Source organism: Colletotrichum aenigma (genome assembly GCF_013390185.1).
Source record: "Colletotrichum aenigma strain Cg56 chromosome Unknown KSG_Cg56_contig04, whole genome shotgun sequence".
NCBI classification, from domain to species: domain Eukaryota; kingdom Fungi; phylum Ascomycota; class Sordariomycetes; order Glomerellales; family Glomerellaceae; genus Colletotrichum; species Colletotrichum aenigma.
The window spans coordinates 4613209-4638911 of NW_023500910.1; the positions used below are offsets into that span (position 1 = coordinate 4613209).

Genomic DNA, 25703 nt, shown 5'->3' on the forward strand with positions numbered 1-25703 from the left:
ATAGCTTTAAAGGGTCTGTCCCCGGCATGAAGACACCCTAAATCAGTCTGGTATAAACACAGAATTACCAACGAGACCGCCTCCTATATCGCCGTTCCTTGAACGAGTCAATTTTCGAGAACACAGCAGAGATCTTGCCATCTGAACAACAGACTTCCACCAACATGTCAATCACTCTCATTGATGAGCTGACAGACAGCAGCATCAAAAAGCTTGCGCGTTATCTCTACTTGCCGCCAAATTACAGCATCGCCAATCCACCGGATGAATGGTTCAGAGAGCAAGAGGCAAAGCTCAGTCAGCTTCCAAAGGTGATGCTACGTCCCAAGACGAACTCACTGAATGTGATAGATATGATGAAGCGCGGACTCATGAACGTTACCGCTAGGCAGTCGCTTCCCTTCGTCCCAGACGCAGCGATGCTCTGCCACACACACAAGGCCCTGAACCCTTGGCGCATGCGCTGCCTCTTCGCTCTGCTTGCTTCCGAAGTTACAGACAAATTTGAGCGGATGCGCCGGTTGGTCCGAAACAGGTCTGATCTCGCCCAAGAACCTGACTACCAGGAGTATGTCCGTCGCGTCACCAGCATCCAGGGTCTGTGGATGGACCGCGCCACGTTCGAGCAGTTGTACGGTTACCCGCCTGCCAAGACGGAAAGGGTGCGATCGCAGTGCGAGGCGTGCATGTGTGCCGTCGTCGGCGGCGATACGCGTCTGCTGGTTGACCTCCGCGCGCATCTGCTCTCTCGTGCTGGTTCATACCAGCCGGTCTTCCTTCGTGTGGTCAACGCCTGGATTGATGCCTTTGAGCAGGGTGCCGGTGGCCTTCATGCTGAGAGCGCGGTGCTCGGAGAGAACCTGCGCGCAATCCGTCGCGAGATTGGTGTCCGGCGATATGAACGTCGAGAGCGTGCCCGACGAGCTGGGAAGAGTATTCCATATTCCAAGGCAAAGCGCGATGATAACTCGAGTGCGAGTCTTCCGCCGAAGACCGAATGGGGCTCATCTGGACGGCCCTCGACGGCGTCAGGACCGGCCAGGGGCTATGATAGCCGACACGCACAGCATACTCCGGAGACGTCACACCCGCGGCCCAACCACTCCTCGCGCGTATCCGGCAACACTCAGAGTCCCCGCCAGAACCCATTCGAAGACGATTTTGAAGATGACGAAGTGAACGAGGGCGACGAGACTAACGCAGGAAACGCGTTTTGGCAAGACGAGATGAATAACTACTATGAGCGTCAGGCTGCGCAAAACGGTGGACGATCGTTCGATAGAGCATCAATACACCCCGGACTCTTCGGACGCGAGTCTCGCGAGGTTCTTCAGCACGCTCCTGAGCCGTCGCAGTCGAGAAAAGCGACAACTCTTCCTCAGCAGACCTCTGCCTCGGCCACGCCAAGAGACAGTGCACGCAACTCTAGGCATTCAGCCCACGCACCACCCCCGACGTCCAGCTCGAGACACCAATCCGATGCCGCTCGACACTCTTACCCCAGAGATGCTTCAGAGAGAACGTCTGTACGCAACCCCGATCAGTCTGCCCGTCCACCACCTACACCATCCCAAGATACACGCGTGCCGAGAATCCCCACCACCTACCATTCCGCCGACTACCGACCAGGCGATATCCGTAGACCAACCACCCCATCTGTCGGCACCTCCGAGCACCAAAAGCAAACCAGACTGAGCGCCACTCGCATGGAAACCCTGGGACAGAATGCCGTTCCCCAGCAGGCGCCGTCCCTCCATCGTCGGCCTTCGACGACGTCAACATCCTCGGTCCCGGCCTCGATGGTCCAGCGAGAATCCCGGGCTCGTGCGGAACTTCAGGAGATTGCGAATGCCCTCGGAAGAGACAACAATCGGGTTCATGGCAGTAGCAGCTCGGCAAGTCCAGCAAACCAAAGATCCGCCCGCAGTACTAACCATTCCAGCACCCGCGCAAGCGAAGCAGTGAGTTCACCCTCTTCCCGTCCCGTGAATAACCCCGTGACACAGGACGTAACAGCGGCAGGAGTCAACCGGCCTCCGGCGCCCGTTCCGACTGTTCGCAAGCCTCAGGAAGCGGTGAGCGGCGCGGCCAGCACGGCGCGTAAAGCATGGGAGGCTAAATTTGCAGCGGAGAGCTTGAACGGTTCCAGCAGTGGTTCCAGAGGCGGTCACGGATCGGGAAGTAGAAGCAGCTGGTCGTCCACGGTAGAGTCCCGCCGCACTTCTGTTTCTCATCCGCCAACAGTGTCTTCTGGACAGTCTAGACGTGAAGATGCGGTGTCTTCCTCGTCGACGCCCCCCTCGGAACATGCCCGTCCGCCTCCGGCGAATCAAGATCATATCTGGAGCCAGATCATGGGCGGCTTCCGGAACGGGCATGATAGGTATGCCGATGATGCCCAGACTGTGATATATGGGGATTCGCAGCGGTAGGTTATCTCATCAATCGTGTACGATTTGCGCATTTTGTTTGATAGGATTAGCACAGCGGCGAGCACTATGGTAGGTCTACGAGAGTGCACGTCTTCTGTTTCACATTTTTAGACATCTCTACTCTCCGTTTTGTCACTGGCATCGGAGACTGAAAACAAAAACTTTTGAGCTATCTACCTAGAGACCAGTGACATTCCAAGGTTTTCTAAGGTCCGGATCTGTCGGCCACCCATACTGGCATTGAGGAGTCCCAACCTTTGCACGAAGGAGCAAAACCAAGCTTCCCATGACCAGCAAACCCTTCCCTTCTCCCCAGACGGTCATTGATCCGGTCCAATTCCACAACTCTGGCAACGTTACGTCTTCCCTCGGGTACTCTGACAAATATTATGAGGCTCAAGACACGGACTGAAAAACTTGAAAAGGAAAAGGCAGAGGAGAAAGATTCGGAGGCGGCTCTCTCGAACAGTTGCGTGGCTCTGATGATTGAAATCTTCAGACAATGCACTTCGCGGTACTCCGGGGCCTCTCGATTGCTTGCGGTAGAGGGTTTGCCCCCGCAACCCGTGCCATTCTTGTGATAGAGATTCGTTGACTCGGCGTCAGCAAACTCATTCGTTATTGCACATTCTTGTTGTCATTCTTGTGGCCACCGTTCACGGGTGACGCTGCGACAAAGTCAGTAAGTTGCGACCACAATAAGCGAAGAAAATCTTACATCTGTGACGTTGCGAACTCTCAGCGTGAGCTGCGTCGTAGACCTCTCATAGCCTCAAGTAGACGCATTCTAGACGTTCTAGTATGTATCATCACTCTCGTAGTCGGGGCCGTTGGGGAACTCGACTCGCGGGCAGGAGTCCGCAACCTTGACGGGCGAGTGAGGCTTGCCAGGGTAGTCATAAGAGCACTCAGATTCGGCGTAGAATGTGCGTCCGTTGCCGGCGTTCTTAGCCCAGTGTACCCAGACAGCTTGATCGTACCAGTCGATACCATTCGGCTTCTCGACCTTGTAGACCTGGTTGAGCATTCCAGAGGGTTCAAACTGGAACGACTTCATGAATTTGCTCATCCACTGATGCTTGTCGTCCTTGCCTTGGACCATAGCATGCATGACAATGCCTGCCGTTTGTTAGTTGGGTGACATCCAGCAGACATATGAGAAACTCACGGTGAATAGGCTTGAAGTCGGGCCGATGGAATCCATCATCAACAGCGTCGGGGTCACGCCACTCGTACTGAGCATGACCGTGAAACATCAAAGATGTCTGAGAAAGCAGTCGGTGGAGCAAGGCGCTGCCAACACCGTTGCGGCGATGATCAGGGTGAACAAAAACAACCACCTTCGCGGTGTCTGCAGCGGCGCCCGTGGTCAAGCTAATACCCTTCTCATACGGAGCAAGGAACCCAAATCCGCAGATGGTCGCATTATCATTCTTGGGCTGGTTCTCCAGCAGATGTTGGAACTGTTGCATATACTGGCGATGGGCAGCACGGGAGGGCCAGTTCTTGGGATCGCGGAGGTCGACGCTCGTCTGAGTTGCGACGACGAAGGGCAGCTTCTCCTGAAAACACTCTCTCAAAATGGACTCGAAATGTTGCGTCGAGACGTTGGTCGAGTCGACAAGAGGCTCCTGGGCCGTGACGGAGAGGTTGTACGTCTTGGCGCAGCCATTGGCGTCACTCGGTGAGGCGGGACGGAGAGTGTAGTCGGTAAGAGGCTGCACCTTGTGCTTCTCTGCCTCCTTGGGCTGGGGCAATCGGCCAACGGCCTGGTCTTGAATCTGCTTGACCGTCTTTCTGGCTCGGTTCTTGATGCGCTCCTGTTCCTGTCGCTTCATGATCTTGGCACGAACGTCAATCTCTTTGTATACCAGTACATTGCTGGTCATTCCTCGACGGCGATGGATCCAGTTCTGGGACATCTTGCCCTCCTCGTCGCAGTCGATCATTGTGTTGGGCTGCTTGACTTCTTCCATCACATCTCCGGTCTCGGGATTGATACCAAACTCGTACTCCCAGTCGTCGCGAGCGCAGTCTGACAGTGAAAATATGATACCTGTAGGGAGATCTTGGATCCATTGCTCAACGATGGGACTGGGTGTGAACGGCGCAACGCGTGAAGAAACACTTCCATCGTTCGAAGATTCGTCGTCAGCGCTAACATCCCAGGAAGACCGGCTGTTGCTTGACTCCCGTCCGGTATGATGTTCTCCATTGGGGATTGACTGCAAGGCATTCTGGGTGAGCTGAGCACGATCGACTTCTTCGTTGAACACGCGCGTGATAGGCGCGGTGGGACGACCGAAAGCCGAAGGGCCACGGGAGTAGTCAGAGTAAGCCATTTCGGAGTCGGTGTGCAGCGAGCTGCCTCCCTGTTGCGTGTTGCTTGTAGTGGAATTCGCCTCCTCCTGAAAATCTTGCTTCTCAGTCTGTCCTGCCAGGAAGTAGCGATCGTGATCTCGAGTAAGCACGAAGTCGCTGCCGTAGCTGAAATCGCGGTTCTTTTGCGGAATAGGCTCCGGTGATTCAGGGCTTGACGGAATGTTGCTGGCAGGTGAGGTAGGGCTTTTCCTGTCGGGAAGAGGAAGATTCTTGTCCCAGCGGATGGAGGTTCGCTGAGTAGGTTCGTTTACCTTAGGGCCAGGGCTTCTCTGGATGGGAAAATAGAGGGAAGGAATGCCAGGGATTCGAGGCTTCTCGTTGGGGCTGTCTTCAACCGGCAGCTGCATCGGGGAGGAAGTCGCGGTGGGGCAGGGCATGCTCGTCGGGGAAGGTATACTGCCTGCAGAGAAGGAGCTGATTATGGTGCGAGGGTAAGGGCTGCCCTGGCGGCGACGACGAGTGTTCTTATCTGGGGCTCTGCCTCGGCCACCGCGCTCTTGATCTGCCTCAGTCATTGTAGTGACTTCTTGGTTCTATCTCAAACGAGTAGACGGTGTGGTTGAGACAGAGAAATCAAGCACCTTCAGGGCTGGTAGTTGTCTGTTGTGAGATCAGTATAAAGGATCCAACAAAAGATTTTTAGGCTGAGCAATTGTTGCTGCTCACACTTACCGGCTGGCTTGAATGAAAGGGGTGTTAAGGAAGGAAGACCAGGATCTCACTGCTTTGCCTGTCGGCTGTGAAGTTCTTGAGAGGGAAAGAGGAGGATGCGTCGCGTGTTTGGGTGTTTTTGGCCGAAAAAGAAAGGAAGAAACGCGGCAACCTGTAGTGAAGGAGATCAGATGCCTCTGGCGCGACTGTGAACTTGGGTAGGAAAAGTCAGGGCAGTGCCTTGACTTGTCTCACTGCTACTGGTGTTGTAGCCAAGTTTCACAAAATCTGTTGTGGTGTGGGAGAAGGAGGAGAGGCAGGTGGGTGGGGATTGGGAGGGTAAGAAGGAGAGGAAAAGGAAACGAACGGGTGGTCTGGCGCAAAGTGTGGGAGAGTTCTCTGATATCAAAGGCAGGAGCAGCTGCTTTTTTAGGGAAGGTGCCTTCCCATCAGATAGGGTTGGTCTTCTCGACTCTGGAAAAAAAATTGAACCAGGCTTCAGAACGCAAAGACGCTAGAAATATTCTAGGTGCTTTGAAGGAGTTGAGTTTGAGCATCTTCGTCGATTTATGTATATTTCACTTATCTCTGACTTAACATTTAGGTAATAAATTCCAGAACTTAACAGGTCAACTTGCTAGAAGTACTTTCGGTATTATCCGATTCGAAAAGATATTTCTATCATAGACGAGGACGAAAATCAGCTTCAAGTGTAGTTGTTGAAGTGGTCGGTGTACTCGGTGAGACGCCAATGAGCTGCCACTCACCGAAGCCAGACCGAGACCGCATGCCCGATGGTGTCACGTGCCCAGCTTGGTCCAGTCAGGCGCCCCGAATTAGAGCAGTCTGCATCGGTCAACGTGAATAATGCAAGGAGCAGCATTACGATAGACAAATCAAGAATCTTGCAGACGCCCATTTCAGATACCTTATACCACAGACCATCACGCCTATCTTAAAATGCTGTCCATCTTGCGAAAAGCCCGCGTAAAGGACAAGGAAATGCGAATCCTGATGCTGTCAGTCTGCGAGTACGCAACACTTGGCCGACCCCGCTGACAGACTCACCAGAGGTCTTGACAATGCGGGCAAAACAACGATTGTCAAGAAGATCATGGGAGAGGATGTCAACACGGTGAGCCCAACATTGGGTTTCATCATCAAGACTATCGACTACGATGGGTGCGTTGAGCGTCCTCCACTTCCCAGTGCTGCTGATTGACACCGCTCAGTTACAAACTGAACATCTGTGGGTCATTCTCTCATACGGGTGACCAGCCCTCTGACCGTAGCAGGGGACGTGGGCGGTCAAAAGACGCTGCGATCATACTGGCGGAACTATTTTGAGAAGACAGACGCCTTGATCTGGGTCGTCGACGCCACAGACCGGCTGAGAATCCAGGATTGCATGGAGGAACTGCATGGGCTTTTGCAAGAAGAGGTCTGTTGGATGCAGACCCCTTCTCTCGATAGGGCTGACATGGATAACAGCGGCTCTCGGGAGCCAGTCTCCTGGTTTTTGCGAACAAAACTGATGTGAACGGATGCATGGATGAGCAGGAAATACTCGATGTACGTCCCGGTCACCCCTGGCGACCCGAGGCTGACACGCTGACCTTTTCTCAGGGGTTACGACTAGAAGCCATCAGAACGCATCGCTGGCACATCCTGCGATGTAGCGCCATGACAGGCACCAACCTCAAGGAGGGCCTGGCATGGGTTGTGGAAGACGCAAAAAAGAGGCTATTTCTGTACTAAGGGGCTTGCTTCCCGCTGTTATCGACAAGCGAACATCATGGACATGGAGCAGAAAGGGAGGCTCCGCGGTTGACGACACTCGAGGATGTCCCGGCAGTCAGCACAGCTAGCTGCCGAGCGCGCCGTTGGAGGCTGGGATGAGCTGGCAGAAACCAGCATGAAGTCCCTTAGGTCAAAAGAGGGATGGCAGGGCATGACAATGTGTTCTGGAAGCCTGGTCCCACGACATACCGGATCCGATGGGGTGTTACGGCTCGGAAGTCGGGATCGAGGTTGTGTGATGGGTCGCAGATAGATGGATGACCCGGAGGTTGAAATGCAGCGCATCCACGCGGTGAAAAGGTGAAAAGGGGACTGCTATTATTATTGGAAGCCAACGTAAGCTGAGGCTGAAAGCTAAGACCGGAAGCTTGTCGGATTTCTTTGCGTCTTACGACCTGGTGGTTATTGTATTGCTTAAAATTGGGCCTCCGCTGGCCCGATGATGCCCGAAAGATTGCTGCTTGGTGCTTCAGCAGTGCCGAAGAACTTGCCAGCTGTTGGGCACGCGACAAACAACGCTGTTCGTGCCTTCAGCACCGTTGGACGGCTGGAATAGCAGAGGAATTGTGTTGAATGCCAGGACATCCCTCCATGAAATCATGGTTTGAAACGACGTGATTGAAACGCTCCCGCTGGCCAGTGAGGTGCTTGAACGGCGAAATTGGTGCGGCCCCAAGTCAAGGGATCTCAGGTACGAGCGATATCCCAATGTGAGACAGGGGTTGCAAGTGTGGAGAAGCCAATGATCCGAGCGCCCAGTCTTTGCCTGAGGTAAAGAAAGACGGGTACGTACCTCTTTTACGAGCTTCCTTTGTGTGTTTTGTTGTTTTCCATCGAGTTCCGTGGCTGCGCTGAGCCGACTTGGGCTGGCTGAGCCGAGCTGAGCTGGAACATCGTGCAGCTGGATGAGCCGTTACTGAGAGGATTGTACTTCTTTCTACCTGTGGTTATTCAGAACGTTGGATGAGATGGACGAGAAGCAGCTCTGAGAGATTGGTCTTTTAGCGCTGAGACTTGGGGAAATCAACACGGACGATGGGCCCAACGTCTGTTCCCAACTCTGTGAAATTGTTTGGGGTGCTGGGCTGTCATCTGTGACCAGTGCCTGACGGTACAGTCTTCGCAGCCAAAGCTAGACCAAGGACAGGGCAAAAGTATTCGGCGGACGTAGCATTCGTTCTCAAATGTGTGTCCCTGGCCAGACTGCGCAGGTAGGTAAGGTAAGGTAAGGTAGGTAGCTAGGGCCCCAAGGCAGAAAGGTCGGGTCGCCAACGCGGGATGCAACAGTCGTTCGCATCGGCCATTGACGAGTCCAAAAACCTGCTTCCTTCATCTCTGCCGTCAGCTTCCCATTTGCTGCTCTTAGCTTTGGGCCTCAAGCCTCTCATCAACAAACGCAGGTCCCGTCCTGTCGCCGTTCACCCACACGACCTTATTTACCTCGTGCATTACCTAAGGCCTCTAGTCTCACGCGCCCCCTCACCAAACCCTCGGAACCAACCTACCGTACCTCCAGCAGCGTACTGCACCCTGCCGCGCCCAGTACCTTGCTTCTCGCACGCAAGTTCCAGCTCGTTAGCGGCGCCATCCCATCCCGTCCCATCCCAGATTCGACTGGACCTCTGAGGTGGTGGTGACGAAGTACCTCCCGCTCAGTACCGCACCCATCCCGCTACCTCCCTCTCTACCTCTGCCTCTGCCTCCGCCTACCTACCTCATCCCGTCCCGTCGAGGAGCACCGGCCAAGGGGAAAAAATAGACAACATATCCTTCTCCAACCAAAGGGGCCTCACCACGCTTGCTCGCCTTGCCACGGCATACCTTCTCACCGGGGGATACCTGCGCATACAGAACCACCCGTTTCCATTCTTCCCCCACCGCAATCGTGTCATGACTCTGCCTCCCGCTTCGACATGTCGGAACAAGCCATGGACGACGTCTCCAAGTTTTTGCAGGATGTCAAGGAGATGAATGCCCGCCGCACCGAGGAGGACGACGCCCGTCAGCGCGAATTGGACGAGAAGATCCAGCAGGAGAAGAGGGAACGCCAGGCTCGTCGTGCCGGTACGTGTTGTTGTGTTTCCCTTGCTTTGCTCTGCCCAGCCCAGACACCTGTTCTGTTTGTCTCTCATTCTGTCTCCATCCCGTCTGTCCCTCACTTCCCGCGCAGTCCCTCCTCACCTGCGTTACCCTCGCTGGTGCTGCTGTTGTTCTATTCCTACCTGCGTGTCTTGCCTCTTTTTGTAAGCTTTCTTTTCCCAACTCGGCCAAGGTACGCATCCTACTTCGCGTCTTGCCCATCCTGCGCGAGTGCTCGGTGCTGTGCTATGTTCAGGTTCAGGTTGCCCTTGACCAAAAAGCTGAGCTACTGACGGGACCGCCGCCGCACTGGGCGAGACGCGGGCGACGCCTCGACGCCTTGACACCAATCCACGGCACTCCAATGGGCACACGCACATTGCACTACCAAGAGCACACGGCCTTCGTCCATTGTTGCCCATCTACTTTGCGCCCTGCAGAAAAAAAATCATCAACCCGCTTTCTGTGTTTCCTCATTTGCCATTGTGTTTTTTTCCTTGTTGCGCTCGCCGTGCTATTTGCCAGAATTGCATCAACCCCTCCTTCTGACAACATTTGACAGAACGCGCCCGATCCATTTCCCCTCAGAAATCATCCCCGGCCAATACCCCACCACCCTCGTCTCAACGCAACACCACGCAGCTTTCCGATGATCTGAGGCTGTCTTCACCTGGCCTCGAACACACCGGAAGCCCTCGATCCCGTGGTATCACGGCCTCTGACACCATGGAGAGCTTCTCCTCCACCTCTCCCACCAAAGAGAACGATTCACCCTTCGATGCTGATACCAAGCGAACGAGCGTCACCTCTCCTACCGGCAGCGTACAAGGAGCGCGACCGCTTTCCTGGCAGAGGCGTCCCAACTCGCAACATTCCGATCGATCCAAGAGCCGTCCTCTCTCCGTCGTCGCCGCCGAGAACGCTGCAAGGACCTCGCCAAACCCGCCGTCTGACCCCGCCTCCGCAACCGAACAGTCCTTCTCCAAGGACCAGATCGCCCAGGCATTGGGATCCAAGGACCCCTCCTGGTTCCGCCAGACGGCCGACAGAGCTAGCGTTGCCTCCGCCGCCAGCCGCAAGAGCCAAGTGGAAGACACAGATACAACCGACATGTCGGCCATGCGCCAGCAGCTCCCTGGCATGAGCCGCAGCTCATCGACCGACCTCGCTCCAGAAAGTTCGAGCCCTACGAAAGGCCTGGCATCTCCGCTGTCATTGAGCTCCGCGCAAAGACTCGACCCCCCTGCCGAGATCTCTCCCGAAAATGACAAGCGAGCGTCAGCCTTGTCGTCAGGATCAGGACGCGCATCGCCTACAAGACCTGTCTCGCCGACGAAGGGCATGGGCGGCTTTGTGCAGAGTGCCATGATGAAGAGATCAGACAGTGTAAAGAGATGGAGTGTCACGTCTCCTACTGGGCTCGTTCGTGCCGACTCGGCCGCTTCAAGCCGGACTGGTGAGTCCCGATCACGGCCACAAAGTATGGTTATTCGCGATGGAGCGTCCACTCCTACGAGCACAAGCAGAGCTCGCTCCCGTTCCCGTCCCGCGTCCCGCCATGCCTCTCGTCCTGCTTCTCGCCATGGTCCTACAGAAGAAGAAAATGACCTGGAAACCACCCCCAAAGCACCTGTCGCCGATCCCCATCCGGATCCGAAGCCGACCGAAGACGACGAGGAGAAGGTGACACCACCGTCAAGTCCGTCCAAGACCATGGATTCTAGGAGATGGAGCCCGACCAAAGCTAGCTGGCTGGAGACAGCACTGAACAAGCCAGAGTCGCCGAAGCCGAAGCCGCCGCCCACGACGAATCAACCGGCGTGGATGGTCGAGCTGAACAAAGCCAAGGCGCAAAAGGCTGCCAGTGGGAGTGTTGATCTTGGGCGAGCCGGATCCGTCTCTTCCCAGAAGCACGAAGTCAATATTGGCGGGCTCATGCGGTCATCACCCATGGGCGGCCATACCTCCAAGCCTTCTGTCAGTGGGCTGAAGGGCATCTTTACACCACCAACTGAGACCTCACATAGATCAAGCGGCAGCATCAGTGGAAGCAGCTTCCGCAATAGCCAAATCAAGAGCCCGATCAATGACGCCAAACCTGAGGGAGAAATTGGAGATATCCCGAAACGATCGTCAGTCAGTGACGGCCCTGCCGCAGCAAAGGTCAAGCCCGAGACCCCACCAAAGAAGGATTTCCGTGCCGGCCTCAAATCTCGGAACCCCTCTGGCGATGCGGGGTCATCCAAGGAACAGCCTAACGAACTAGCAAACGTCTTTGGTAATCTGCGTCGAACCAAGACTCAAAACTACGTTGCCCCAGATGAGCTGAAGGGTAACATCCTGCGCGGAAAAGCAGGTCTCAACATTACCGGTGGCCCCAAGCCCAGCGAGCGCAAGGACGAGTTCAAGGATGCAATCCTGCAGAAAAAAGAAGATTTCAAGGCCGCCCAAGAACAAGGCAGAGGCATCGCTCGCAGCAAATCCAACGCGGCCGACAGACCGGTGCCTGAGGCCCTGCTGAAGAAGGCTGAATTTAGCAAATCTCTTTCCTCCAGGCCAGACATGTCAGACTACACGATTGAACATCGCAAATCTGTCAGCGGGCGGCCACAGTCCATGTCGAGAGACGAGCCAAAGGATGACTCCGCGGCGCCCTCGCCGTCATTCAAGTCTCCGGCGGAATCGATCAAGTCTCCCACCGGCTCGGCCACCTCCCCAGGTCTTCAGAAAGAGACCAGTCCCCCGGCCCGCCTGCAAGGCCGCGCTGCGGCTGGTGGGCTTGCAAACCGTTTCAACCCTGCGCTTGCCGGGCTTCTGGCTCGCGGCCCGCCACCCATGGCCGGAGGGAAAGACTCTGAAAAGTCGGAGGGTTCCGGCGCCTCGGCCTCAGAGCCCACGGCACCAGGCCCGCAGCTGACGCACATGACCAAAGGCCGTGCTCGTGGTCCGAGGAGAAAGGCTCCGACAAAGGCCGCCGCTCCTGTGGAGTCTCAGTCAAGCCCGGCGCCCGCTTCGCCGGTCAAGGATGAAGAACCGGTCATGATGGAGGAGCCTAAGAAGAGCCCGGTGAAGGAAGCGCCTCCTTCGATCCATGCCCAAGTCGCTGCCCAAGCGGCTTTGAAGAGCCGGCCGGCTCCTCTGAAGTCGTTCGAGAAACCCGTGGAAGAACCTGAAAAGCCAGCGGAAAAGTCTGCGGAAAAGCCAGTCTTCAGCCCCAAAGACGGTGAACCCGTGCCGACCCGCAGGTCAAGATCCCCCACCATGAAGCTTCAGTCTTCCCCCATCAAGCTTCAGGAGGAGAAGCCGGTCGAGCCTACCGCCCAGCCCACGTCGCCTAAGAAGCTGGATATGAAGAGGATGTCGATATTCCTGGATGACACCGCCCAGGCTAGCCCCAAGCCTGAGAGCCCCAAGAGGACCGAAAGTCCAAAGAGGGCCGAGAGTCCAAAGAGGGCCGAAAGTCCAAAGAGGGCCGAGAGTCCCAAAAGGGAAAGCCCGAGAAAGGACAGCCCCAAGCCTGATAGTCCCGCGAGGGAGATCCCCCAACCGAGCAGCCCCAAGAAGGAGAGTCCCGTTTCTACGCCGAGGTTCGAGCCCAAGCCGGTCTTCGAGAAGCCTCTTAGCCCTACACCGCAGAAGGAGGAAGCTTCCCCTGTCAAGACTTCTGGACGGCCTCTACCAGAGCCCAGGCCCAGTTCTCCGCGCAAGTCGTATGCGGAACCCCGCGAGGAGCCCGCGCAGCCCACTCCGATCAAGACGTTTGGGGCGCGGCCGTTGCCTGAACCCACCTCCAGGTCGCCAATTCGATCTCCCATCAGATCTCCGCCCCCGAATGACTACAGCCCTCACGTGGCGCCTCTCCGCCTGTCGCGGCCTAGCTCACCTCTGAAGATGGCATCGAACGACAAGGTCGACAGCGAGCCTGTCGTGTCTGTCAAGAATGCCACCGCCATGTTTGGAGGATCCGTGGCACAGTCACCGCCGCTCGTAAAGTCGCCTCCTCCCATGAGATCACCTGTGAGGTCGCCACTGAACTCGCCTCCTGTCGAGAACATCTCCCGCTTTGAAAACCCTGCGCCTCCTATGGAGAGGACCAGCACCCCGAAGGCCGCTGCCAGGCCACTGCCGCTTCCTCCGAAGCCATCTTCCCCTACGCCCGTAACATCGCCGATGCGATCTCCGACCAAACAGGGACCGGATGTGTCGACCATGCTGGATGACTTTTTCGGCACACCGAGACCGCAGAGAGAGTTCCGGGTGGATACTGCGGAAATCCTGATGAATAAGCCCCAGGCTCGCAACATCCAGGGCCAGGGTGGTCGGCTATTCCAGATCACTGGCGATGGCAAGAAGATCCCCGTGCCGGCGCATAACGAGCGCATCCTGTTTGAGCGGGAAATGTACATCTGCGCGTTTACCTTCACAAACGAAACCGGCAGAAAGGCAACGGAGGTGTACTTCTGGGCCGGCGATGAGGTGCCCGACGCCACTGCCGAAGATGCCTCTCTGTTTGTGAACCGGGAAGCCAGGTCTCTCGGCGGAAAGGTTGTCAGGATGCGCCAGGGCAGAGAAACCCCTGAATTTATCCTGGCACTTGGCGGCATGATTATCATTCGCCGGGGCACCAGCACCAAGTACGACTCTCTGGCGCCTAGCATGCTCTGCGGCCGTCGTACCCTCGGACAGCACACCTTTGTGTTTGACGAGGTCGATTTGTCTTCGGCGAGCCTCTGCTCAGGATTCCCCTTCCTGATCGCAACCTCAGGAAAGTGCTACCTGTGGAAGGGCAAGGGTAGTGATGTGGACGAGCAGAGTTGCGCGCGTCTCATAGGTATGGACTTGACTTTGACGGGCGAGCTCCTGGAGATCGACGACGGCAGTGAGCCGGACAGCTTCTGGGACATTTTCGACGGCGGCTCGAAGGCCACGTCCGCGGACCATTGGCGCTTGAAGCCGAGCTACGACAAGTACTGTCAGCGCCTGTTCCGGTCTAACGCGGCTTCAAAGCAGCAGGTAAGATGATACAATTCCTGAATCAGCTCTGGTACCCAATCTAACGAAATACAGGTCGTTGAAATCGCTCCGTTCACTCAAGCAGACCTGGACCCCTCAGGAATCTACGTCCTGGACGCCTTCTTTGAGATGTACATCATTGTTGGCAAGTTCGCCCAGAGTCAGTACAGCTCGTTCCGCATCGCCCTCGACTTTGCACAGGAGTATGCTATCTTGGCCAGCGGCATGGAAGACCGCCCCTTTATTCCCATCTCCACGGTCGTCCTCGAGGGTATCCCCAAGGATCTCAAGAGCGTCTTCCGCAAGTGGCGGGATGAGGCCAGCCCGACCATCATGCCCGTGAGGAGCGGAAGCTCAAGTCCCTTGAAGCGTGGGAGGAGTCTGCGCGTGGTGCCCCTGACCCAGGCACTCCAGGCGCTTAGTGAGTAAATGAAATATCTGTGTTTAGGGGCGGCGCGGCGGAATGGACGGAGTTATCAGAGCAAGGCAGGCGGCTGGCGGGCTGAATGCCTGTTCAAAAATAAATACCCGGATGCTTGGAGGGAGCAAATGTGGAGATGAAGGGGGCAACTCGTTGTAAATGATATTGTGTTTTTAATGTTGCATTTGCAAAGGTTAAGGCGGCGATGGGCGTTGTTATAAACGAGTCGGCTGCGCTGATTTGACGTCCTGTGCAATGGGGTGGTAGTAGGGCATCAGCAATGCCTCTGCTGGGTACCAATCGTGGATACAGCATGACAACAGCATTGAAAGCGAATTGAACCGCCATTTGACACAGTTTACCAAAAAATTGCTTATAGATTAATCAAACCAGAAAGAGAGCCCACGACAACTACCTGAACAACGCCGGTTATATCTATGTACGCTTGATGGGTGTGTCTGCCACCCTATGCACAGGACATACGTCTGCCCCCTTTCACCCCTTCGCCCCTGACCTGCCCGCCTACAAGTACGATCTCATCCGTATTCGTAGCCATCGCCGAGCGTCAAGCCCAGCCACATTTGGTGTCATGTTGGTTGTTGAAGTTGTGACTTGGGGTATATTGTTTGCGAGTCCTACCACTCCTTGATTTCTTTGCCTTTTCTTTTCTCTACTATTGCACATTCATACACGCCCGCTCGTCGGGCTAGTCCTTGCACGGGGGAGAAGCCCTTATGACTCGTCCTCGGTGTCCGTGTTTGTCGCGCTCGTGTCGTCCTCAACATCGTCATCAGTACCACTCTCCTCATCCGAGTCATCGTCGGCGGGTTTCCTGCGGGGCTTGGTGGCACCAGGTACGCTTCCACCCTTGAGGGCTTGCATCTGGCCGGCTATCGAGTCTGCAGGTTGGTTAGCTTTGCGTGATATGTGTGAATGTCCAGGAGACTTACCCTCATCAGGCTCGCTGATCTCGTCCTCGGCAGCCATGGCAGCAGCCTTGTCCGCCTCCTCAACCACCAAGGTTACCTCCATCTTGGTGTCGAAGCCGACGTAGCTATCGCACACGACGTGCATAACGAAAGTGTAGTGACCGGCTTGAGGGGGTGCCGCGAACTGAGCCTTGAGGGTCTGCATGTTGAAGGTGGGCTTGCCATCCTCGCCGAAGATGGGCTGGTCGAATTGAGTGAAGGTGAAGGGAGGAACGGCCATCTTGCCTTGCTTGGAGTCGGTCAAGAAGACGTACCACTTGGGAGCGTGGTCGCGGGCGAAGTACGGGGAGTGGGCGAGGGGAGGCAGAATCGGCTTGTCGTCAACGGGGATGGTCTTTCCGTCGGGTCCCTTAATGGTCTTCTTCTTGCGGCCCAGGAAAGCCTCGAGGTCGTCCTCCGCGGGGTCAATGTCTTCCAGATCCACCTCGTCGATCTCGGGGACGTTTTCGCTGCCAGGGGGGATGATGCGGCCCTTGACGACCAGGGTGACAAGAGAGGAGGGGATGATGAAGCGCTCGCCGGTGACCTTGAAGAACGCCTTGGCGACGCGGAGTTGGGGAAGCTGCCTGGAGACGTCGAGCGCGGTCTTGTACTGCTCCTCGGTGAGGAGGCCCTTCTTTACCGTCAGGTTTCTGCGGAGGGTGTCGGGGAGATCCATGAACTGTTGGAGGGAGACGTGAACCTTCTCGTCGCCACCCTCGACGGCATTGACGATCTCCTGGTTGAAATGAGGAAGCTGGAGGAGGGGGGACGACTTGGGGGGCGTGGCCTGGATCAGGTGCTGGCTGGCGGAGTACGCGGCCAAGATGGGGCCGGTGCTACCGTAAGCCTGGGCGATGGAGGAGAAAGACCTGGTCAGGGCGTGGGCGATGGGGGCAACTTCATACTTGGCGCTGTTCAGAGCAGGGTCCTCGAGATCGATGCGACCGAGGTAGGACCAGAGAAGCGCGAGGGTCTTGCGGCGGACGCCGCTGTCGAGATCCTCCAGAGCCTGCTTGTCCTTCTGCGAAAGACCAGCCTTCTCGGCGTTGGCGAACAGTTTGGACTCGAGCTTGGAAAGACCAGACTCGGCCTTGTCACCCTTGAGGACACTCTCAAACTCCTTTCCGTGGCTCAGGGCAGTAACGACACCACCCTCGTCAATGTCCTCCTTGTAAGCGCGGAATAGGTTGTTGGCGCTCTCCATGAGGACACCGTCCTTGGACATGCGCTGGGTGCCGTACCACCAGGATCCGACGAGGTAAGGCAGGAGAACGCCTAGGAGCAGGGTGTAGGCGAGAACGACGTACTTGCCGTTGCCGTCAGAGACCATGAACTTGGGGAGCGCAATGCCGATGCTGAAGCTCTGCTTTCCGTCGGGGTGGCCATATTGGATGTAGTTGTTGCGAACCTCCTCGTCGGTGAGCGCCTGGTAGGCCTTGGAGATCTCGACGTAGGCGGCGTTGAGGGATTCGATGGTCTCGTTCTTGGCCGGGTCGGGCTTGACCTTGTCGGGGTGCAGTCTTTGGGAGAGTTTCCTGTAGACCTTCTTGATTTGTCTCTCGTCGGCGGACTAGGAGCTTGTTAGTGCTGGGTAACCGTATAGCGACCGATTGTACGTACGTCTGAAATGCCGAGGATGTCATAGGGGTTCCAGATCTTGGGGGTCACGGTCTGGACGTGGAGGATGAGGTAGACCATGCCGGCCATGAGGGCCAGGCCGGCGAGGACGAAGATGACGCGCACGATGCGGCGCTGCTTCTTCTCGTGCGCCTTGCGTTGTTTCTCGATTAGGTCGGCATGTTCGGGCTTGTAGTCGCTCTGAATGCGCGGGGCTTTCGCTTCGATGTCCTTGGAGGGGAAGAGAAGGGTGTAGCCGAGGGGCAGCGTGATGATGCTGCTGAGGGCGAGGATGAAGAAGGGGTAGAATTGCGCCTCGGAGTCGTACGAGTAGTCGGAACTCATCTTGACGGCGTGGCGAGCTCGAGAGCTCTGGGACGGGTGGGCGAAGGCGGGATTGGAGCAGCGGCTGGGCGGTGGTGGTGTCGCGATGAAGATGCCACGTCAAAGAGAGTGTCGCGGGAGATGCGAGAAAAGTAAGAGGAACGAGCGGCGTAGCCGGCACGGAGAAACAGTCGTGTCGTTGCAGCAGACAGACTAGAAAAAAAGAGAAGAATACAGAAACCCGGAGGGAAAAGAACAGCAGGCGCTGTGCAGTGGGTTGGGTTGTGCCGTGTAGCGGGAGACAACTCTGGGCTGAGGAAGCAAAAGTGTCCGTTGGCCGTCTGCGCTGCTGGTCAGTCACTTCCTTTTGACAATCGTGGCCTCGAAAGACTGCGGTGGTAGACTCCGGACAGGGGGGTTACGGCTCAGTGTCCAGTCAGTGCGCCTTACGAGACCCACCCACCACTGGCCCTTATGAAGTACCACTGTGGCCTGCCTGCTTTCGCCTCCGGCCCGGCAAATGGATTATCTGTCCTTCCCCAACTTGGACCTTAATTGCACCTGGCCGTTTTGAGCTTGTTGGCTAGCTCCGGCTGGCCCACTCTTTTTATTTCGTCCAGGGCGTTCAGGTACCCGTCGTATGTCGAGATGCATCTAATAATAACATTTGCGGTTGAGATGGTTTGAAAACTCCGTCATGAGCTATGGAGATGAGTTGAATCCTTGACGACCAGTCGCATACTTTCACTCGAGGCTGTATATCGGTAAGCATTCTCGTTTGCTAACCATCACAACTCCCACCCCCGCCATGGCATCTCAAACCCCTGCTCAACTCAACGTCGAAGCAAGCCACTGAACGGACTGGCGTGCGCAAGGTAACTTCATCTGCCGTATCTCAAAGATTTTCACTCCGTACTTGTTAGCGTCAGCTTAATTCTTACAGAAGGCGATACAGAGTTATCAATGACCTCCTCAGTTACCTGTTGGTTTTTGGTTGCTACTCTGACAGCATGCTATATTTCTAAGAGGTATCACCTGTGATGAGTCAAGAATTAAGAGGAGTAGACTGCAGGTTGCCCATCATGTCACACTTTCACGCATCGTCTCTCAACTCTCTGCGGCATATTCTCTTTGGAAACGGTTGCTCAGCATCATCGTGAAGCTCATCAGAGTGATTTAGGACTGCCAACTCTTGGAACAGCATATTGTTGGCCGCGAATCCTGTGTTCGGTTGTACGAGGCATTTCAATGGCGTTTTCAAGAAAAAGCCAGACCTTTCCAGACAGGTATGTGGACGTCTTGTAGTCAGTAGTGAAAATTTCTAACGCATTCGTATAGTTCTGGAAGGTGGTGTCGAGCCAAAAAGGGTGGGATAGTTCTCCTTTCTCATGGTTCAGCCGTTGAGGTTCTACCCACGCATCGCCGCGGCCGTGAGAGACAAGAACCTGGAGAGCACCGCCCGACCTCTCTCTTCCCACGCAAGTAACCTTCATGTACGAAACTGCATGGAACTTTCCCAACGATCAGTTCAGCTAGGCCAAGTGGTCTAGTTGGTAAAACCGCCGCGGGGTTAGGCAAAAGAAATATCTCGATCGGGGCCTGGCTGGTCAGCTCGCGAGACGCGCAGTTCAACTGGGCGTGTACCTTTTGTTTTTTGCCAACTGTTTGTTCTGATTTTCTTCGCAGATGCTCCTTCTTTTTGCATCTATATCGGTTTTAGCCATGGATCATTTTGATCGTCTAGCCTTGGGCCGGAAAATCGCTGCATCACAACTGCAACTGTAAGATGGTGCAGCAAAAGTGGCCTCCATGTCTGTGACAACAACGCCCACTTGCGGATATATTCTCGCTCGTAGGCTGTTTGTAGTCAGAGAGGTTTTTTTTTTTCCTTGACTCGGGGCAGCGAGAAACGATTTCTCTTGTGACGGACACTTGGGTAGGAACCCACCGCCGAACTTGCTTATAGAGTCTTTATAACACTGCTTGTTTTCAAGGCAAACTCTTCCCGCAGCGATGAGGCGACTTTGCAGTTGATGTTCAGCCATGGGATGTGAAGCAAGACCTTTCTCTTATCTTGTGAGCCACAACTTCATAACATTGAGAATAGCTAAAACAGAGGTCTCTCGCGTCCATCTGTTCTATCCCGCGTGTATAGTCTCGACAAGTCCCGTATATGCAGTGAAAGAGGCATTGGAACAGAACAGAAGATTATAATCTATCCCGGAGCAAAAAAGTTAGAATTCACTCGAAATCATGGTGGAAACACTCCCAGTCGTATCTTCTCTCAACTGTTGCCCGCTATCAGCATTACATGCAAGCAAAACCTCCAGGTCGACCCCATCTGCCACTTTTCTCTCCCTCATCTTCGGTTTGGAGCAGCGCGTTGAGCAATTTACTACGGACACTCCAGATTGAGAAGGCGGAAGCTTGTTGCACAAGCTGCCACAAGGGTCAATTAAGATCCCGTTTACCATGAGTAAGGTCACGAGACCCTCGGTTGACACATACACCACGTGTCTTACCGGACAAGCAGACTCCTGTAGCCACCACGCTCATCACTATAAAAAAGGTACGCAAAACTGCTAGATCTAAAACCCCTCGAGCAACGCACAATTTCTCTCGGCATTGCGACTCAGTGATAGCACACATAATCAACCCTACTGAGACTCGGCCACAGTAGCCAGGAGGCACGGCCGGATCCCGGCCATGACGGCAACTGTTACCTCCTTCCCCTTGTCCACCCCTGTCTCTTTCGATCTGCGTATTGATCTCCAGAATAAGCTGACGATTAGTTATTCCAAAGACCCGACAAGCCTCAAATGATTGAAACTACGCGTAGCTCCCTAACTGCCACAAGGGTACCTAATTACTTCACCACCTCAAGACCATAGAATGGCGGGTGCCGGATCGGCAGATTTGGCAAGGAGACATGAATCCATAATTTTTATTGCTTATATAGCCAGCCAGAGGAGAAGCGCGAACATTATGTTCTCCCAAGAAATAAAAAGGAAGAGTAACGACTCTGAGAAGGAGTCACGCATAAGGCCAACGCACAAATTGTCATGGCTATTGACCATCCCTCAAAAGATTTGTCACCAATGAAAAGAGAGAGGCTCCTTCTGTTCCGCTAGCCAGGTGATTACGTCGGTCGACTTTCTCTATGCCATCACCCCCCTTACGGCAGGCAGTCTCTGAAAAGCTTCCTCAACAACCGACCCTCCCTCATCATTTCCACTCTCGTAGTATTCATAAGAATACTTCCATCTGGAACACTCACCCGAACGCGGAGACGGCCGGGAATGATGCACCAATTCCTCGCTGTGTCTCATGTCCGTCGAGTCCCTCAGACCTAATAGATTCACAGCGCACGAGGTAATGTTTCGTTTGTCGAGAATGCTTGGCTCAAGCCTCTGACAGAAGACACGGGAATGATTTATATCTTCAACGGACCTCAGAGACCACGCAACTTAGGGGCTGGCCTGCGATGCCAAAGACCATCCCGTCGAAGGCCTTGTCAAACGCCTGAATCAAGAAACATACTGGCAGGAAAATCCAGTTGTCAGGTATTAAAGGCAACGCCAAGCTATGCTACAATCCTCCCATCCCTATTCCCAAAAACCCAAAGGGTGTCGCACCCCATCTTCTATCCTACACTTACCTCCTCTCAAACTTCTCATCCTCGTCCCCATCAACAATAGCCTCCTCCTCCAGCTCAAGCAGAGTCTCGCCCTCAGCATCCGTCGTATCCTCCTCCCCGTCCGTCGCCCCACTAATCAACAGACTCCTCAAATCGTCCTCGCTCAGAATGGTCTCGATGCTGCCCCTGCGGATCCACGGCCTCGTCTCCCGCCGCCCCTGCTCAATGACCTTCTCGACCTTGAGCCTGTTGCTCACAAACTTCAAGATCGGGAACCCGCGCTGCTGGCCCTCGTGGATCATGCGCGCCAGCCTCGGCGGGTCGGGGTCCGAGAGGATGTGGTAAAAGTCCGACGGCTGCGTCTTGGGCCAGATGGTGATGGTGCCGGAGAACTGCTGCAGGAACAGCTGGCTCCAGTCCTGTCCCAGCGGGCGCGGCAGTAGCTCGGCGTGCCGGATGAACTTGAGCCACTTGGTCATGTCCAGCTTGAGGTAGTGTTCGACCGCGGACATGACGTATCCGCCGCGCCAGCCCTTGCCCTTGCGGTGCGTGACGGGGTGTCCCACGCTGCCCCTGGAGCTGAAGAAGAACAGGTTGATGTGCGGGTTGACCTGGCTCACGATTGTAAAGTTTACGTTAAAGTGCAGGTTGAGCGCCTTGATAGGGATATCCGTCCGCAAGCTACCGTCTTTCCACTTGTGGCCAAAGGAGTACGGGATCAGCGTCCCGTCGCGCTGCTTCATCATCAACACCACGGGGTTCAGAATGCCGGGGACGGCGGCCGAGGCCAGCACCGCAGACCAAATAACGCAGTCGGGAGAGGTGATGTAGTTGCAGAGGATCGTGGGCGAGTGCGGGTCGGCCGGGACGCAGGAGACGTTCAGGATCCTTCCCGTGCGCTCGTACGCTTCGCGGAACGTCATCGAGCCGCGGGTCCACCACGAACACTGCTTGGCCCAGTCGACCGAGTCGAATCTCGCGCCCGTCTTCCACCATCGGGGGATCCAAGTCGTGAAGCTCTCGCGACAGGCAGTGATTTTACCCGCAAGGGCCGGGACGAGTAATTTCTTGAGCTCGTCGTTGGTGCGAGTAGCCACCAGGGCAGCGACCAGGGCGCCGCCGCTCGTGCCGGTAATGACTTCGGGGAGGAGATCCGCCTCGAGGAGAGACTTGACGACACCGAAATGGTAGTACGCGAACGACGCGCCACCGGATAGGCAAAGAGCTGTCCGGCCGTAGTTGTTAAACATGCCCTTGAAAATGCTCCTCTTCTCCTCCATGGTAAGCTGCTGTGTGTTTAGAACAAACTTGATGCTCCTCTCAACTACTCCACGTTAGCTGATGACCTCCATTCCATCACTGGCGAATGCTTACCCTCGTCGACAAAGTTCTGCACCAAATTCTTCGTCCCGTAGTACGTCTGACTGTACAACCTCGGGTTCTCAACGCCCACAAAGTTGCTCTTCACGCAAGCAGACAGCAGCGCGTGGAGCTCCTCGACCGCAGGCTTGCCCCCCTTCTCCCCATCAACCTCCCCGTTCTCCTGCTCCTCGGCTCTATGCCTACACTTGCGCATCTGCTCCCACACCCTCTTCACAGTCTTGGAGTCGTAGTACGCAAAGTCGTTCTCCTCCTTCCAGCGCTGGCGGTCCAGGTAGCTATCCAGCTCCTTGGCCGCAACGACCCAGTCGCGGTAGTTGTTCGTCCGCCGCATGCTCCGCCTCAGCCTCTCCCTCGTGCCGCGCCAGGTGACGAAGTGCTCGTAGACCCAGATGTACAGCCTCGTATAAAGGTACGTCAGCGCCAGACCCGCGAGCCAGGCCCCCACGAAGAAGAGCATCGGCCACTTGAGCAGGGCGTAGAATATGCCCTCTCTCGTCTCGTCCTTGGTCCTCGTCCCAAGCAACGCCTCGGCGGCGCCCTTGGCCCGGTTCCTCCGCCGCCGCGACCCTCGCTTTGCCACCCGCTGGTTGACCGGCGCCCAGTCGTTCTGCGCGGTGATGAACATGTTCGGCTGGCTCGCGTGGCCGTTGCCGTTGGGCTGGGGCGGCGCCGTCACGTCGCCCGCGGCAGCAGCCGCCGCCGCCGCCACGGCGGACGGGTCGTCGTTTCCATCCTCGTACGTGCTCCCTCGTTTCGTGATGTCGAGCGACGAGGTGCTCCTCAGACCCGGGGAGCGCAGGGAGGTCGTCTCGTCCGCGGGAGACTGCAGCGGGTCCGGGGCGTGCAGGGCGTTCACAAAAGCCTCGAGGTCCGCGTCGTCGAGGAATTTGGTGTCGAAGTCGGGGAGGCCATCGCTGCCGAAGGACTCGGGCGGGAAGCCGTAGCTGTCGGTGTTGTAGTTGTTGCTGCTGCTGGGAGAGATCGGGGCAAAGGTCACTCTGTGGTGTTCACGTTGTTCGCGCGTGTGCTCAGCCATGTCTGCGAGCTGTGAGGTCTATCAAGTCTAGGCGCATGATATTGCAGACGAAAAGTCTAAAAAAAGGACGAACGGCAGGAAAAAGGAAACAAGAGGGTACAGCTGATGGAGAAAGTCAATCTCCCCCTTTTTTCCCTGTCGGGTGGTGCGTATGCCAGCCAATGTGTGAGACGACGTTTCTGAGTGTAAGTGGTGATGGGGGCTGGATAACGGGTGATTTCAGGGCGCTTGTTGGGAAAGCTGACTGTTCTTGGGGATGGTTGTTCGGACCGGAGCGTTTCCTTCGAGATGCTCGCGCCTCTCCTCCCTGGGGAATGCGCCCGTGATGCCACGGGTCGGATGACGTCGGCTGTAGCTCGAATTGGATTTCGTTGGGGGGCGAGTGGACACCTCTCAGTGAGCTGCAGTGGACGCGGATGGAGAGGGTGGAAGGGAGAGCATCCCGTATCCCGTGTTTCCCCAGTAGTTTCTTCACAGTGGATTGAATCAGGTGCACTTCATTCGTAGGGCGAGGGAGGGGCGTTCTTCAGTGGATGATGTGCCTGAGTGAAGCACCTCTGGCGGGATGTCTGTACCGACCAGGTTAGCCGAGATGACCATCCATGAACCGTCTGTACTCAGCAGCAGCGCTGTCTCCGTGCTCGTTTCCGAGCATGAGGAGGCAGTTATCTGCCAAGAGGGCCGTACAGGTAGATACGGCCGCGCCAATGACACGCACATGAACAATAGGTAGGTAGGTACGAGTCAAGCCTGACATAATAAGGTAAGCAACGAGAAGCCCCTGGGTCGTTGCTTCAAACATGAACATCCAGAATGTGGCACAGCTCCAAAGAAGGGTCATATTGTCACTGAACAACGTCCACTGGGAGGAGAGCAAACCACTTCGGGGCCGGCATTGTCAGCGGCATTGGATGGATGGCTGGCTGGCGGGACACGGGCATGGCATGGCCCCTCCTCGCCAATTTGGACCCCTAAGCTTGCCCCCCGTTCTGGTTCCCGCCTCTCCGGAATCCTCTGGAAATGTTACCTAACCACGCTCGCCACACGCAACAATGGTTGGCCCGCCCAAAGCATGGCTTGGATGATGTGAGCTCAGATCGACGTCCAAGGCTATCGTATCGGGGGGAGGCGGGACGACGATGATCTCGGAGGGCTGAGCCGGGCAATGTCAATGCCCTGAATGCCTTGCTGTTTGTTGAACATCAATGATAACACACTTTGTCATCATCATCATCGTCATCCACGAAATCAAGAAAATCTTGGCTGTGGCTTGTGAATCCTAAAATGCCACACTTACACGTCGCCGCTTCCCACGCCTCCCAAACTTACATCCCGCCTGCTGACACGGTGGCCTCGGTTGCATCACCTCTGGGCCGGGATCACCATGGCACAGCGGCACAGCGCCTTGCGTGGAGGTTCTGCCTACCTAGGCATTACGTCGTCTCCAGAAGCACACCGTGACATATGCACCTCTACCAGCAATACCGTTCCGAAACAATGATGTTGATGATGTTATGTTGTTGATGCAGAACTAGCATAGCAGGCTAACGATTGAAACGCACAATAACCAGATTCTCCAAGTTCCCGGGCCCGAATGAGTATTCTAGCCTAGAAACCGTACATACTGCCTCGTGTTTGGCTGACTTGGCTGCGTGGCCGACCGGGCAGCGAGCTCTGCGCCATGCCGCGTACTCATATTCCCAGTAACCAACACGCAGAGCTCTTCCAAAGCAGCAAACCTGCCCCATTACGCACTTTCACCCCCCAAGGATATCAGGTTCGAAAAGGGCCAGGACATGGACTCGGCCCCTTCGAGCAATTTGAATCGGAGCATCGTAGACGTGGCACCATGATTTCGTTCCCGTACGGACGTTTCCTCTTTTGTTTTGCCAATTCTTGACAATCGCCCGTGTACTCCATTCCGCCGTAAACACCGCCTGACCAGCTCTTCCCAGAG

General features: G+C 55.7%; 6 protein-coding genes across 6 annotated transcripts; 3 read left to right on the forward strand and 3 right to left on the reverse strand.

Moving 5' to 3' along the window:
• Positions 1-164: 164 nt before the first annotated feature.
• Positions 165-2432, forward strand: CGCA056_v007071 (uncharacterized protein; the record flags this gene model as incomplete). The annotated part of the gene is made up of 1 exon (XM_037322320.1): positions 165-2432. One exon carries the CDS (start codon positions 165-167, stop codon positions 2430-2432), a length of 2268 nt encoding a protein of 755 aa, XP_037180014.1.
• Positions 2433-3228: 796 nt separating this feature from the next.
• On the reverse strand, positions 3229-5329 carry CGCA056_v007072 (uncharacterized protein; the record flags this gene model as incomplete). The annotated part of the gene is made up of 2 exons (XM_037322321.1): positions 3229-3551; positions 3601-5329. 2 exons carry the CDS (start codon positions 5327-5329, stop codon positions 3229-3231), a joined length of 2052 nt encoding a protein of 683 aa, XP_037180013.1.
• Positions 5330-6425: 1096 nt separating this feature from the next.
• On the forward strand, positions 6426-7223 carry ARL2 (ADP-ribosylation factor-like protein 2; the record flags this gene model as incomplete). The annotated part of the gene is made up of 6 exons (XM_037322322.1): positions 6426-6484; positions 6537-6647; positions 6698-6714; positions 6761-6906; positions 6957-7037; positions 7092-7223. 6 exons carry the CDS (start codon positions 6426-6428, stop codon positions 7221-7223), a joined length of 546 nt encoding a protein of 181 aa, XP_037180012.1.
• A 1955-nt stretch (positions 7224-9178) lies between these two features.
• On the forward strand, positions 9179-14786 carry vilA (Villidin; the record flags this gene model as incomplete). The annotated part of the gene is made up of 3 exons (XM_037322323.1): positions 9179-9329; positions 9907-14357; positions 14412-14786. 3 exons carry the CDS (start codon positions 9179-9181, stop codon positions 14784-14786), a joined length of 4977 nt encoding a protein of 1658 aa, XP_037180019.1.
• Positions 14787-15510: 724 nt separating this feature from the next.
• sec63 (Translocation protein sec63) lies at positions 15511-17711 on the reverse strand (the record flags this gene model as incomplete). Its single annotated transcript, XM_037322324.1, has 3 exons — positions 15511-15677; positions 15729-17319; positions 17370-17711. The coding sequence occupies 3 exons, from the start codon at positions 17709-17711 to the stop codon at positions 15511-15513; spliced, it is 2100 nt and encodes a 699-aa protein (XP_037180018.1).
• Positions 17712-21344: 3633 nt separating this feature from the next.
• CGCA056_v007076 (Patatin-like phospholipase domain-containing protein) lies at positions 21345-23746 on the reverse strand (the record flags this gene model as incomplete). Its single annotated transcript, XM_037322325.1, has 2 exons — positions 21345-22651; positions 22702-23746. The coding sequence occupies 2 exons, from the start codon at positions 23744-23746 to the stop codon at positions 21345-21347; spliced, it is 2352 nt and encodes a 783-aa protein (XP_037180017.1).
• Positions 23747-25703: the final 1957 nt, after the last annotated feature.